Source organism: Coenobita brevimanus, chromosome 108, assembly GCF_032717465.1.
Source record: "Coenobita brevimanus isolate Jiangsu-jjx chromosome 108, ASM3271746v2, whole genome shotgun sequence".
Taxonomy (NCBI): domain Eukaryota; kingdom Metazoa; phylum Arthropoda; class Malacostraca; order Decapoda; family Coenobitidae; genus Coenobita; species Coenobita brevimanus.
In genome coordinates, this window is record NC_137061.1 from 4,066,791 (window position 1) to 4,083,015 (window position 16,225).

Below are 16,225 nucleotides of genomic sequence, written 5' to 3' on the forward strand. Positions count from 1 at the left end.
TTATCCTCACACCAAAAACAGCTTATTAACTTTGAGGGAATATTTCTTTCATCTTAACCGTTGAGATGGGCTTCCTAACGTCAGGAATAAAAATAATAATAAAAATAAAATACGCATCACGCCTATGCAAATACGCCAAAAGGAAGTGTTAGTAATGGAGACCCCGAACCAGCACCATAGCATTACCCTCTTCCCCTGAGGTACATCCATCATCCGGCCGGGTATTATCCTTCGCAGGGGCGGTGTGGCGGGTTGTTCCTTGGCGGTTAATGGTAGGATGGAAGAAGGATGAGGAGGAGAAGAAGAAGTACAAGGAGGAGGAGGAGTAAGAGAAGTACAAGAAGGAAGAGGAGGAGAAGGAGAAGTACAAGAAGAAGGAAAAAGAGGAGGAGAAGTGTGCATGATGAAGGAAAAGGAGGAGGAGGAGAAGTACAAGAAGAAGGAAGAGGAGGAGGAGAAGTACAAGAAGAAGGAAGAGGAGGAGGAGAAGTACAAGAAGAAGGAAGAGGAGAAGAAGGAGAAGTACACGAAGAAGGGGAGGAGGAGAAGTACAAGAAGAAGGAGGAGGAGGAGAAGAAGTACAAGAAGAGGGAAGAGGAGGAGAAGGAGGAGGAGTCATGCGTGTGGGTGTGCGGTAAAGACGGAACAATGGAAGGATGACGTGGAAATTCGTGGGGGTGTAAGGGAGAAGGGAAATATGCAGTCAGGGGAATGAAGTAGGAATGCGTAAATATGAGGTACGAATTCGTGAGGAAGTGCAGCAAAAACGGAAGTTACAGAATGAAGAATGACGCAGAAATTCGTGTGGATGGAGGGTAAAAACGAGATGTACAGACAGGAGAATGAAATAGGAATGCGTGAAGGTGTACGATAAAAACTGGAAAATGGAAGAAGAATGGCGTGGAAATTCGTGAAGATGTACAACAAATACGAAATACACAAAATAATGACGTGGAAATTCGTGAGGACGTGCGGTAAATACAAACTCTAAAGGAAGAAGAAAGAAGGAAGAGTGTTTGACGGTTTACTGTTAAAAAGGGAAAAATGGAAGAAAGAATATGAACTTTCGTATTCTCGCCGCTCAAAGAAGCTCCCTAGCACCTCCTCCTTACCGATTTATTTATGGATATGGCTGGTTGATAATGTTTAGAGTGCTGTTTATGGAGTCTACGTCGATACCGGAGAAAAAAAAAAAAAAAAAAAAGTAGAGACAGCGACATGGAGGCGAGTTGTTCGTAGCAACCCCTTTACGGGATTATGGCGTCTGGCAATACAGATAGATAGAGATAGACAGACAGACAGATAGATATACATATGGCCAGAGAGAGAGAGAGAGAGAGAGAGAGAGAGAGAGAGGCATCTGGGGCTCTTGGTCAAAGCAACATCTGCGCCAAGTTTGAAGCCAATTAGTGAAGGAATAAAAGAATGACGCCAACTTGAAAAAGAATTTGGAGAAAAGAAGAAAGAAACTGAGGAACTGCAGACGCCTAATGGTTGAAAAGATAAAAACACAAAACGATAAAAAAAAAGACGTAAAACCACTGATAAAACCTCACCCTCGTTATGCACTTCGAAAAATAAAACTTTCACATTTAATACGCATAAAAGAATATTAGAGATGGGTGAAGGTGTAAACGGTAGCACGAAAAATGGAACAAATATGAAAGTTGTTCGGAAAATTATACCCATCATCATCATCATCATCATCACCAACCTCCTCCTCCTCCTCCTCTTCATCCTCATCATCATCATCATCACCAACCTCCTCCTCCTCATCATCATCATCATCATCACCAACCTCCTCTTCCACATCATCATCATCATCACCCAGACCTTTTTTTCCCACCTAAGGATGGGGCGAGGCAGGATCCACAAACAAGGAAGGGGAAGTATGAAAGTGAGAGAACAATCATCATCATCAACAACCCACATTCTGATGGCGTGTTTCCCGCCAATATACGTACACTTCCTTCAACATACCGCACTTCGCCCTATACCTGATTTCAATAACCGTATCATTATATCCTATTACCTCGCTAATTAGCGTCAAGTCACCTGGTATTAACCTGAATTTTTATACCTGGTAATTACTATATCCTTTTCACTCAAACCTGGTCCAGATTTTCGTCCAATTGTCGCTTATTTCACGCAGCTGAATGGTAGGAAAAGGTAATGCCACGGCTCTACATCCTTTCACGGCACTTATTCGTGACCAGCATCATTTTCTAGTGTTAATGTACTGTTGCAACTCAGCTTTACATCCCTTCACAGCACTTTTTCGTGACTAGCATCTAGTGTTAATGTATTTTTCCAACTCAGCTTTCAAGATGGAGCGATTGCAATTTTGGGCCAAGTTACAGTAAAAGGAGTATAGACAGCGAACTATAGGAAGAAAACTATTGCCCTGGTCCAGTTTGATATGACACAGGGATCTCGATATGGCTTTAGCTGATTGAATTTCTTTTGTTAATCCTTTCGCTCGTGGACGTTTTTTGTACTCTATACGGTGGTCTGTATATTGTCCTCTCCAGTCTTGTGTGGTGCAGGGACGGCTGATTCTGCTGACGTGAGGAGCGCAGACATGATATAAATAATCAAACATGCAATCAGTAGACGTGAAGAAGCAGCCACTATAAAAAAAAAAACATGAAGCGGTGCCAATGCACAGCAAACCCGTTCCCGGCAGTCAGTTTAGTGCTGGCGTATAAACACAAAAGGATGTCTAGTCAAAAATGTCACACACCAATTTCGGAGTAAATCGGGTGAAAATTGACGATTTTATGCCCATTTGAAATTTTAGGCCCGACCCCCCTACCCCTAACTAGGGGGTGGCACCCTTGATGTAATGACGCGTATTACAGAATGCAGATTTGAAAAATGCACTTTTAGGTTTTGGTTTAATGTCGATATGACTAATTTGAAAGGAGTTATGGCGAAAAAAGATGTTTTTATTTTTTTTTATTATTATTTTTTTTTTTTCATTTTTTGGGTCTACAGCCTGAGCCTTGGCTCAATTTGGCCCAAAATTTAATCAGGTGATCAGAAGGTTATAGCCCATCATCCATGTAATTTTAGTCAAAATCGCACCAGTAGTTTTCGCGTAAAGTTGTTAAAAAAAAAAATAAAAAAATAAAAAAGATAAACCGAGTGAAAACATTACCCGTCCCCAAGCCCCTCCGGGGCAGGGACAGGTAAAATGGGAAAGGATATGGATTAAAAAAAAAAAAAATGGAAAGGGTTGTTATACTTTGTCTCCACCTCGATCTCAGTGTCCCTCTCCTCCTCCTCCTCCTCCCAGCCACTCTCCCACACTTTCCTACCCAATACCTCACAATCCGCACATATCATTGTCTTTTATTTCTCCATCTCTCTCGGTCTCCCTAAAACCACCTCACTCTTTCACATTCTCCTAACTGGAAGTCAGTAACTAATCTCTCTCCGGTCATATACGGGTAAATATCCTCTGTTTCTCCACCTCTTTCTCTGCCTCCCTCTCCTTCTCCTCCCAACAGCCTCACTCTCCCACTCTCTCCTAGTTAATCTCTCACCGTTCATATAACTATCCTCTCTTTCTCCACCTCTTTCTCGGTCATCCTCACTTTCTCTTCCCCAATCCCGTAACTTCCCCATTCTCTTCTAGTCAATTTCTCCATCTCCGTTCACGTCTCCACCTCGCTATCGGTCTCCCTCTCCTCCCCGAATCACCTTACTCTCCCACACTCTCCTAATCAATCTCTCACCCTGGGTTCATCTCTCTCTCTCTCTCTCTCTCTCTTTGTATATATGATCAGGGTGGTACATACATTGCACCTCTATCCTCACAGTTAAAGAATCTCTCTCTCTCTCTCTCTCTCTCTAATCAGGGTAGTCCATACACTACACCTCATTCACACTTAAAGAATTTCTCTCTCTCTCTCTCTCTCTCTCTCTCTCTCTCTCTCTCTCTCTCTCTCTAATCAGGGTAGTCCATACACTGCACCTCATTCATACTTAAAGAATTTCTCTCTCTCTCTCTGATCAGGGTGGTCCATACATTGCACCTCCTTCCTCACACTTGTAGACTTCCCGTGCCTAGAAATCGGTGGTGTCAGGCGTCTTCCACCACCACCATTACCACCATCGTCCCTGACACCTGCCCTGCCACCGTAGCGTCGTGTCCAGGCCTCTCGTGCTGGGGTCGAAAGCTTCTAAAATAATATACACCCACCTACATGACCTCTGCCACCCCACCCTCACGCCTCACCCACCTGCCACACCTCCTTCCCTCCTCACTGTTCGCTCTCTCTCTCTCTCTCTCTCTCTCTCTCTCTCTCTCTCTCTCTATTTACGTGGCTTGGTGTCCTCACGGGGCCCCTCATGTCCTCAACACCTGTGCTCCCTTGATGACAGTATGCAAAATATACCTGACGACCTGCCCTACTCAGTCACCAATATCCAACACCTGGTAAATAACTGGGATAAATATGATGTGTAAATGCTATGTATATCAACTACAAATAACTCAGTTCAGTACTCACCCTTCGAAGACTTATTGATTATCCTCATCTAGTGGGTCATCATCTCCTCCTCTGAAATAAAGGAAATGAAAGTAGACTGAATAATTATTACCGGATTCCCAGTGTATGAATAGCCTACCTGCAAATTATTATCAGTATTCCATTCAGTTCATGGTAAAATTACGAACAATGAAGTTAGGTTTGTGTTGGGATGTTAATGTGTTGTAATGCCTGTCCCTTAAGTTACCCCTACCTGCCCCCTCTCAGTGATGGTTTGAGGGCACTTATCATCGATGGCGAACGTCTTGTGTGGAATCGATTGTATCTGCACCAAATAGTAGGTACACTTGTCAATGTCTCAAAATTGTTCTTTTGAATATCTAACTAAACGGGTGATTATTATTCAACCGAGTGACGATTGTAAGCGATATCTCCTGAACCTATCAACGGATTTCCACCAAACTTTTGTCAGTGATGCAGTATGAGGACATGATGAACTGATTCGGTCAACTAGTTCAAGAGGTCAAAGATCAAGGTCATATGGGGTCGACTTAATTTATCTTTGTGGGCGTGCGTCCGTAATTTTCTTTTATGCGAGGAAGAAGGAACCAAAGGCCATAAGCCCGCAATAATACAGTTCCCTCCAAGAGAAAAACAAAATACAACAGAGAGCCAAATTCAAGATCCGATCATTTCGAGATGCCTGGTCTTGTGGGTGTGATATCTCCTGAACCCCTCGACGGATTTCCACCAAACTTTTGTCGGCGATACATATGAAGAGACGATGAACTGATTAGACCAGCAAGGCAAAGGGGGTCAAAGGCCAAGGTCATATGGGGTCAACTTACTGTAGTTTATACTTCTGGGCGCGATATCTCCTGAAGCCCTAAACGGATTTTGACCAAACTTTTGTCAGTGATACAGAATGAAAGGACAATGAACCGATTAGGTCAACAGGGTCACAACAGCTGTCTGGCGGGTCCGTGGGTAAGGCTTGGTGGTGGCACTCTGGGCGACGTTTTGCATCGACAGAAAGGGATCTGAGTTCTCGGAGTTTCATTTTGGAACCTATATCATTGAAAAATCACATTACTTCCTTTGCAAAATCCGTTTCCCATAGACTGGGTGTGCAAAAACGATTCCATTGTCTTTAACCCCTGCGCAGTTGCTTACTTTGCATAGTCATGTATGTGTGTGGGGAGGGGGGCCTGAGGAGCTCAATACATAAAGATCTTCTAGACATGGTGGAGGCAAAGGCTTTTTGGCGCATGAGCTCCCCTCACCTTACTGACTCCCTTCAACTTTTTTTTTTTTTTAATCACAGCAGTGTTGCATCCCTATCCCTCTACTCTCACCGGTTCATTGGTCATTGCTCTTCTGGACTCTCCTCTTGCACCACTTCCTTCTTACGGCGGGCCTGCAACACAGGTCTTTCAAACAACTCTTACCTCTTTTCTGCAAGTACTCCGTTGCAAGCTCTGACCGATACTCTAAGCCCTCCATGTATGCTACTGGTCAACACTGTAGCAGTCTCCCTCAGGCTGCATCTCCCTTCGCCTATGAACTCCAGTCTTTAGAGCATAATGTGTTCGGGCTTCTAAAAATTAACTGATCTTGAATTTGGCTGTCTTTTGTTTTATATTATCTGGATAGGATAACTTGATACAGGCTCCCAGCGTTTATTTATTTATTTATTTATTTAGAAATTGTGCTTCTCTTGTCGACCCTCGTTCATGTTTCCTTATTATTTCAAGGAGGAAAATTGAGGTTTAGGCAGGCGTGTGCGTGTGTGTGTGTGTGTGTGTGTGTGTGTGTGTGTGTGTGTGTGTGTGTGTGTGTGAGGAGGAGAGCAGCAGCCATGAAAAAGCCCCCCTTCATCTTCACCCGACTCCTTATGAGAATCTTCACCATTTCTTTGTCTGCAGTGGAATGTTACTTATCAAACATCTTGCACGGAGCCGACCCCGACCTGCCTCTCTCCCCACCTTCGCTAAACTGTCGAAAATTCAAGGTGGAAACGAGAATACTGCGCAAAAACTGGTGGGTAGAGCTGAAGCGTGATGCTGTGTTGGTATACCCTGCATTCTACCACTAAATTTGCGGATAGTCAGGCAAAAGAAGAAGGTAAAGAAGAAAATGGAGGAGTAGGAGGAGACGATGTAGGAGAAGGAGCAGAAGCAAGAGTAAGAGGAGGAGGAGGAGGAGGAGGAGGAGCAGAAGAAGAAGCAGGAGTAGAAGCAGGGGGAGAAGGAGGAGGAGAAAATGAAGAAGAAGACTAAGAATGAGGAATAATAATAAATAATAATAATAATAATAATAATAATAATAATAATAATACAAAATAACGAAAATATAACCAAAACTAATATAAAATCCAATCGTTACAGACACAACTTATAACAAAGACGTGTAAAGGTAAGCTATATTAATGAAGCATCCAGTAAATGAACGTGTTGCAAAGGTGTGACAGAGACGGGGCAGGTAAACATGATAAGCCCCAGCACCTGCAATTGCAAAGGAGCCCCGGCATCTTGCAACAACGGTGGGGAAACAGAAATACAGCGGAATCTATGAGTGTTTTGTAGTTTCCGTTGTTTTCAGTTTATTTCCGTTTAGTTACGGCAATTTTCAGTTATTTCCGTTTAGTTACGGCAATTTTCAGTTATTTCCGTTAAATTCCGTTGCTTCCGTTCGTTTTCCGTTTATATTTCTTTTTCACCAGTATCTTTTATTTTATTACTTTCATTACTTCCGTTCATCCCGTTTATTTTCTGTTTATTCTAAGTTCTTCCATTTCCTCAAGTGGAAAGTTTATTATTACTGGTAAAGATAAAATTGGTATAGTGAGGGCATAAAGCAGATACCCGTGTTATTAAAAAAAAAAAAAAAAAAATCGCATCGAGGGCGGAAGCGAAAGGGAAAGAAGGGAAACGCTGAGGAAACGTAGCGAGGATGGGGACTGAAGGGAGAAAAGGAGGGAGAGGAAGGGCGAAGGGAGATGTAGAGGATAGATAGCGAGGCTAAGGAGGAAAGGGAAAGAGGAAGGAGAGGGAGGGGAGACAGAAGGAAGGAGGAGGGGAGAGAGGGTGGAGAGGGAAAGGAGAGAAGAGGGAGAGGGAAAGGAGACAGGAGGGAGGGGGAGAGAAGGAAGGGGAAGAGAAAGGAAAGAGAAGGAAGAGGAATGGTGTAAGATTATCCCTAATTTTTAAGGATCATCAGTAGAACACCTGCGAAAAAGTCAGGTAGGTTCTATCAACACATTTCTGGAACACCTAAATATCTTATATGTAATTAGCCTGCATACCACATTACGCAGTGCAGTCAGCAAAAATATAAATGGTCAGACATGTTGGATCATCGTCATGCCAAGGAATTTTTATCGTCAAAATTTTGGTGGCCTGTCCATACCTTCGCGCACTCAGTTTTAATGATACGGTCAATGATGCAGGAGTTACAGATGGTGCACACAAACACCAGCAACTGCAAAGGAGGAATCTCACTATGACGGTGAGAGGGAAATAAAGATGTAGAAGCGAATCGTGCAGCCAAAATACTTTCCGTGTGTGTGTGTGTGTGTGTGTGTGTGTGTGTGTGTGTGTGTGTGTGTGTGTGTGTGTGTGTGTGTGAGGGAGGGCGAGGGGGCCAGGTAACATTGGCAATCGATAAGAGGTGATAAGTGTCTGAGAACCATTTATAAAGAACCAGCCAACCTCTACCATTAACCCCTTCAATTTTACGAAGCCTATTATTTTCAGGTCATTCTTGTTATCTCCACACGATTATATGCAAGAGGCTGGGCCTCTGTCAGTGGGAGTTAATTAATGCCACATCTAACCTTTCCAGTTAAAAAAAAGCCTCTCCAAAGTTGTATATAATCGCCTGGAGGTAGCAAACACACAGTATAAATCACGTCACTCAACTGACGAGGTTAAACAAGTGTCTATTAAAAAGAATAATTATTAGGAATCAAGTAGTAATTGTTTTTTTTTTTTTAAGTTCATTAATATTCAGTCCAGTTTGGTTGTGAAGTGTTTGGTTGCTACCTGAGTGAAGAGTCATAGACAAGGAAGTTGTTTCTTCCACTCTTAACTGTGTTAGCTTGGGGAACTCCATTCTGTGTGGCACGTCAGAGTTGGGTAGGAGGTGTGTCGGTGTGGGAGGGTAGTGAGCGAGGAGAGATGGAGGTGGTGGGGATGAATGGTTGGGAGAGATGTCCGACAGATGAGGGTGTGTGTGATTCAAAGCGTGGGTCATATCTGCTCGAATTTCAGTGCACAGCGCAAAAGCTGCCTTAACAGATAGTGTTTTGTGTAGCATTAACTGGACAAAAGGAATGGTTGATGAAAGCTTTTGTCTCTCGGACCAGTAAGTCATACCGATCAAAACAGACATTCTAATAGTGGTTATGATGATGATTTACTTAAAAGTGAAACAGGGTTCCGAATAAGTCTGCGGATCCTGTATCGTATCATATGGGCCACTGCAGGAGTCACAAGTACGACCACAATGGCAACAACGAAAGCCCAGATAAATTGGTGAATAATTGACGGACACATTTCCGTGGAAATTGTTAAATTTTAGTATAATACTGACGTAAAGACATATGTCGACTGAATATGGATGGCAAATCAGTAATTATGGGCGCTATACCACGAGTGCGCATTCCCAACTACTCTATTTACACCCTGATTTACTGTCATGCTGCAGTACTCGACTCTGAGTAATTCCTTGACAAGATCCAGGCGTGTCAGGTCGTATTTTGAAATGACTTAATTATGTAATTATCCTGTGAGGTATGCATAACCATGTTTAAGAAGAAAAATTCAAGAATACACAATTCGTAATTACGCTCTCATGCCAAAGCGATCATGTATGATTCTCTTCTGGTGTCTCACGACCTCGGTGATCTCATCCGTTTGATTCAGCATTGTATACCGCAGGCAAAGTAATTCTGTAAATGGACCTGTAAATGTATAGTGTGTGTGTGTGTGTGTGTGTGTGTGTGTGTGTGTGTGTGTGTGTGTGTGTGTGTGTGTGTGTGTGTGTGTGTGTTGTACAATAACTAAAACATAAATAATATGATTTACATCAAATCTGGAATGACTGTTTACTCACTCAGTGGGTGACTATCTCATGAAGCGGTAGTTTGATGGCATCTCGCTGTTTGGGGGGTTGAAAAATCTGTGCACACTTAAATTTTTTGTGGTTACTGTATATGTCTAAGATTTTATACCCACAAGCTGAATAAACATCTTCGAAGATAAAACAGTTTCGACCAGACTTGAACCGTCCCCAGTTATAAACAGAAATGGAACTTTTGCCCCCCAAATCTCTCTCTCTCTCTCTCTTTTTTTTTTTTTTTTTTTTTTTTTTTAAATCATATAACACGAAATCGGTGTGTGAATAATTTCTTCCATATGAAAAAACACGACACTGTAAAATGAAGCTGCAGTTACGTCTTAGCCTTTATATTAGTGTAAAGAGGCTAGATATTCGCATAAATGAAGCTATCCTCAGACGACTTGTACTAGGAACTGGTGAATGTACAGGAGACAGACTCAGTTGAATGCTTCCCGTTGCTAGAAACAGGGCGTGAAAATAATGATCTAACCCATCAGTCCACAGTTTTAACATACTGTAAGTGAAAACTAGAAATGATGCTAATTACTATACCCTTTCACTTTATTTTGATTCATATTTCATCCTTTTGCAGCTTATTTCATGTAGATGAGTACCACAAAAGAGAGTGCTGCAACACTGCATCCTCTCCATAACACACCTTCGTGACTAGCATCATATTCTACTGTTAATATGGTGTTACAACTCAGCAATGAAGATGGAGAGGGCAATTTCGGGCAAAGTTAGAGCAAAGAGAATATAGTACATTTTTGGCATCGTGGCAACAGAGAAAATACAGAGCATCCCACACGCTTTATCGATCCCAACTGGTAGTATTTATTAATGTATTTAGACTTATCGATGTCATTAAGCGAGTCAGTCGAATCTGCCTGGTTCAACACTGACGTCTGCAATTTTGTGGGTAGTATCTCATGTGACTCTATGTTTTAACACATTTCTGGACTATAGTTTCGTGGACTGTATGCGTACTCGGTAGGGGTAGATCACTTCTCCAGTCACAGAAGGTGGTGTTCCTTGGCTCGACGAATCGGGGCCTATAAATCACGGCTTGAGCGTGTTTTGTCAATCTGTCCTCTTTATCAGATGCGTGCGAGCCGACAGTTTCAATACATACATACCTGCTTCGTGAAACGCCCTGTGTATGAGAACGGCGCGTGCTTGATATCCTGTTATTGTTCTTGGAAAGTTTTTGAATCAAACCACCGCCACGTCCATACTCCACCAACGCTCCCTCCACCATCCCAGCCCATGCCACTCCTCTCCACCCATCCCATTATCGTATCTCTCTTACTTATGTTAGTCCGGTGACGTATTTTTATTTTATTTTTGCTGTCCCCACTCTTTTCTGTGCTGAATAAAGCGTCTGGTGGTGTTTTTTTTTTTTTTTTTGCTTAACCCCGGTCTCTCTGGTCGAGCAGATCCATCGACCAAAGGTAAGCAACTGCTTCTTTGGGGCCGTCCTATACTGTAGGTACAGTTCAGTACATTCGCTGTGTGGGGATCCGGCGTCCCCTTGTGGTAAACAGCGCCTCACCAGGGTTGGACCAGGGTTCTTGCCACGAAGAGGTGCTGGGAAATATGAGAGAGGTTTGGTTCCATGATGGACGCCGCAACTGTCCCATCCAGGGTGCACTGCGTCACTACGTGTAGGCTCCTCGTCAACGGCAGTAACAGAGTGTAAAATACGTCACTGCAATGGAGTGGACAACGAAAATGCAGTCGTCAGCTTAATGGTCTGACGGTATTTAAAAAAAAAAAAAAAAAGTTGGCCATTTCAGTAAGATGACGTCTGATTTAATTCTGTTCACCTCCAGACGAGTGTATTCAGTTAAGAGGAAACCACTCGCTGCAAAGGAGTTACTGAAGGCTGTATCTAACCCCTCCAGTTGGAAAGGCCTCCCCTGAGCTGAATAAAATCGCCTGGAGATAGCGAGAAGAAACTAAAAGAAACTACGTCACGGCGAAAGGTCATTCCCGAGCTGGAAGAAAAATCGTCTGGCTGAAGGAAAAATAAAACAGCTGCAAATCTACTAAAATAACGTCGTCCTTGGCTGTTGTAGTAATTATAAAAAAGTAATGCGATAACGGTTATATCAGGCATCCAGCGCCATTAGCATCAAAACGGTATTGGAAAATGCTGAGTGAAGTAGGAGCAGGAATTTAATGAATGTTTATGGAGTGGAAAGTGATTGTGGAGAGAGAGAGAGAGAGAGGGAGCGAGAGTATGGGGGCGGGGCAAGGTAGGGGTGGAAAAAGGGCGGTGTAGCTCCTCCCATCTCGTCTCCCATTAGCTAGTCTCTGTTCCTGTAGGCGGAGCTTCTCAAGACCACGTGTCTCAATTGTAAACAAATGCACAACCACGTGTTTCCAGGACGAACTCTCCATCCTCTACAACAAAATCACCTTTACTTCGACGGTGAAACCTGTAAATTTCCAAAAAACGCATTGAAATAGCGAGGATAAAACCAAGTAAAACTAAGTGCGCATGCCTTGAGCGTAGCTCGTGCCGTCCCGCCTCTGGTAAACACAAGGTCCCGTTAGCCAATCACATCCAGCACGTGCTAAGCCGCGAGCGTTTATTGATTTCCTGCCCCAGACCACGTGTTCCTCGCTACCGTCCTTGTATTACAGCTTTATTAGGGCTAAAATGCATTGGTGTGGGTGGAAATGTGTCTTTAATGCTTGTAGTCCAGGTATATCCTCTCTACAGTCCTTTTGCTTCACGCCAATTAGGGCTAAAATACACTGGTAAATGTGTAATATCTGTCCCTATTGCCTGTAACCACTGGATTTCCCTATTTTTCTTCCTTTACAACACCAGAAGGACTAAAATACTACTGTACAGTATTTGTATGAATGTGTCCTAACTATAGGTAACTCATGTATTCACCCTGACCGTCCCTCCGCACAGCTTTAATAGGGGCTAAAATACTGTGACATATGAGGAAGCATTTTTGTCCCTACTACCAAGTCCCGTATTTCACCCAGCCTTCCTTCCTGTAGACTTCCAAAGGGGCTAAAATGCAATGCTCTGATTGAAAATTTATATCCTTACTACTGACAGGTTCCATAATCACACTTTCCTCCTTCCGTTAGAAGTCCAGTAAGGTGAAAGTACAGAACTGTGTGTTGAATTATCTGTCCTTTCTGCTGGCCATACGTCCTTACTACGTGGGATATGCGGAATTATATGTCCCTCCTGCCTGGTATGGGAGAGGGGTTGGGTGTGGCCGTGTTGGTAGCAGCGCCGCGGGGCTCCTCACATTACTGGTTAGTGGGTCACTTCCTGCTTTATGTTACCCAGGCGGCCCCCAAACCCTCCTTCCGTTTCCACATTTGCCTTGATCCGCTTCCTGCTACTGCTGCTGCTGCTGTTGGGGTTTCAAGTCTTCATCCTGCGTTGAACTTCGTGCTACGCATTCAAGTCTCCTCATACGTCTTGTACTTTGTGGTGATTTTGGTGCAAAGAATTCAAGTTTTCGCACTCGTTTTTTTCACTTTTGCGTTCATCGTGCTGTTAGAGAGTGACGTTTACTTGGTTGTGGGGAAATGTGGCTCATCTGAACTTTGTGATGTAATGTGACTGTCGAATACGAATGTTACTGTCTGGAAAAAATAATCCAAATCCTCGTCAATGAAGACCAGATATTTCAAATAACCCGAACTCCAGTGTCTGCCAATTTTGGAGAAGGAGAAAGCAATCAACAATTCACTCTCAAGTCACCGTCAAGGAAAGCACCCAAACATTACCCACACGCAACCACCGCTTTACAATCCAAGTTCCTCTTTCATTTCCAAGTGTGAATAGACTGGAGAGAAACAAAATCCTCCTCAAACCTTGGATATAGTTACATGTACTGTAGGGGGTTAGGAGAAGGGCAGAACAGATATTGTACACAGAGGATGAAAAAGAAGACGGTGGTAATGGACAGTGGTATGGTGTAGGACAGATACAAGGCACAAACGGTGAAACAGGAGACAGTAGTATTGTGATCTGATCGCTGTGGACAGGGGTTACGTAGTTAGCAACCACAGAGAACGGTCTCGCGTTCGATCCCAAGCCACTCTCATGACCACCATGTCTCGCTCCTTCCTGGTGGACTCTCTCATCTCCCCACGGACCTCGGACTCCAGCGGACGCGGGCCCAGGACGTACAGCCCCCCTTCCGCAACCCCCCTGCCCCCCTTACTCCCCCTGCACCCCTGTCCCCCTGGCAAGCACACTGACGTCCTATCCCTATACTCGTGTCGTGCCTGTGTGCCTTTCCCCCCCTCGCTCAAACAGGCCATGTCCCCTACTCTCTCCCCAAGTCTCCCCCATTCCATAGCCTCGTCCCTAGCTCCCCAGCCTGTTTCTCTCCCCCACACGCCTGTGCTACGACCCGTGCCCGTGTCCTTGCCCTTGCCGCACGTGTATGCCCCTCTGTACACTCCCAGCACGCCCGCACGCCCACATCTCAACACCACCACCCAGGTTCCCCCAGAGAAGAAGTCCCCAGTTCAAGGTGAGTTTGCAAGAATATATTAATTACACTTTAATTCCTTTAGCCTACGACCGTCTTCTTTATTTTGAGCATACTACTTCCAGACAATTTTATTCAGTTTTGGAAAGATTACATTGCCGTTATTACCGTTTCCGCCCCGGAGGGGATCGGAGACAGGTATTGTTTTCACTTGGTTTGTCTGTTAGTTTGCCTGTCTGTCTGTCTATCTGTCAACAACTTTACGCGAAAACTACTGGTGCGATTTTGACTAAAATTTCAGGGATGACAGATTATAACCTTCCGATCACCTGATTAAATTTTGGACTAAACTGGGCCAAGGCCCAGGCTGTAGGCCCAGAAAAAAAAAAAAAAATCGCTAAACTTTCAAATTCGTCACATCGACATGAAACAAAACCTAAATGTGCAACTCTCAAATCTGCATCCTATAAAATGCCTCATTACATCAGAGGGGTCACCACCCAGTAAGCGGTAGGAAAGTCAGGTGTCAGGTGGGTGGTGCCTAAAATTTCAAATGGGCGTAAAATCGTCAATTTTCACCCGATTTACTCCAAAACTGATATATGACATCTTTGACTAGATATCCTGTTGTGTTTATACGTCAGCACTAAAATGATTAACGGGGACGGGTTTGCTGTGCCGTGGTACCACTTCTGGTTATTATAGTTGTTTTACCTTAACCTGGCTTTTTTTTTTTTTTTTTTTTTTTTTAGGTTACTCGCTTAATGTCCGCCTTTGGCGGCTTCTGCTTGATGTCAAAAGACCAGTAATGAAGCACATCTCGGGAATCGGTGGCCCGATTGGACTGAACATTGTTTTATTCTTTAAGTCAGAGCATTTTAACAGTACCTTGCTCTAACAAAAACTACGCCACGTCGCGCCGTTTTTGTTACGTTGCGGTAACAGACAAACCAACAGACATACAGAAATCAGATCATAATAATGTAGATTTCTCGCATGTTAATGTCAGATAAGAGAATGCAATGACTCAACATCCTTTCCATCACACTTTTCCATAACTAGTATCATATTCTAGTCCTGACCTATTGCTAGAACAGAGCACTGAAGATGGAGATGGCAGTTTTAGGCCAAGTTAGAGTAAAAAAGGTATAGTTAAAGCTTCCTTATCTCCAAACGGTTTCACTCAGCGAAGGATGGACTTTTAAGAACGGGATGGGTTATATAGAGCCATCTTTAACCCCACTGCCACCATGATACTCTCGCAGGCTCAATAAAATCGTCTGGTGGAGCAACAATGATGAAATGACGTTCTCTGGCTGAAGGGGTTAATTATCATAAACGAAGTAGGTACACACTCCATTTAATTGCATAACCACTTTTATATGTCATTCCCAATAAACGTTTTTTATATGATGGTCCTAATGAACGTTTGTTGTGGCCCTCCTAGTAAACGTTTTTGTATATATATGACATTTCTAATCAACGTTTTTAATGACATTCCTAATAAACGTTTTTATGATATTCCTAATAAACGTTTTTAATGACATGCCTAATAAACGTTTTCATGACATTTCTAATAAACGTTTTTTTCATGACATTCCTATGATCTCCAGACAATTAACACTAAAGAATGACCTCTCGTATTGAAGGGGTTAATGAAGGCTGCCTCTAACCTCCCCAGTTCATGAAATCTCTCCTGACCAGAATGAAGTGATTGGGATTTAGCATGAAGGACTCTCTCTCTCTCTCTCTCTCTCACACACACACACACACACACACACACACACACACACACACGAAAAACAACCATCATCCTGTTTGTCTGCCACATTCTCGTTAACTCAGGGGATCCGTAACACAATTTCCTCAGCGATTTATTTCACATACTAGAACCAGATCTCTCACATTCGGCGTCTCTCTTTTTATACTAAATTCCTTCCACCGACAGAGATAATAGGTAGCTTATGAGTGTCCAGGGAGTGAAGGGTTGAAAAATGGCTGTTCTCTCCCCTGCTGAATAAAATCGTCTGGAGATAGGAATAATAAAATAAATAGGGGTACTGAAGGGGTTAAGGTCTTTACCACAAGGACTAATTCGCTAAGGAGCATGTGTTAGGGATTCTTCTA

The 16,225-nt window shown here is 43.3% G+C and overlaps 1 protein-coding gene across 1 annotated transcript in view; it reads left to right on the forward strand.

The window, feature by feature from the left end:
- The first annotated feature begins 13,704 nt into the window (after positions 1 to 13,704).
- The window catches only part of LOC145416909 (GS homeobox 1-like), a 14,672-nt gene continuing 12,151 nt past the window's right edge, over positions 13,705 to 16,225 (forward strand). The window contains exon 1 of the mRNA XM_080285771.1: positions 13,705 to 14,140. Coding sequence (XP_080141897.1) covers positions 13,705 to 14,140 — 436 coding nt within the window. The remainder of the gene's footprint in view (positions 14,141 to 16,225) is intronic.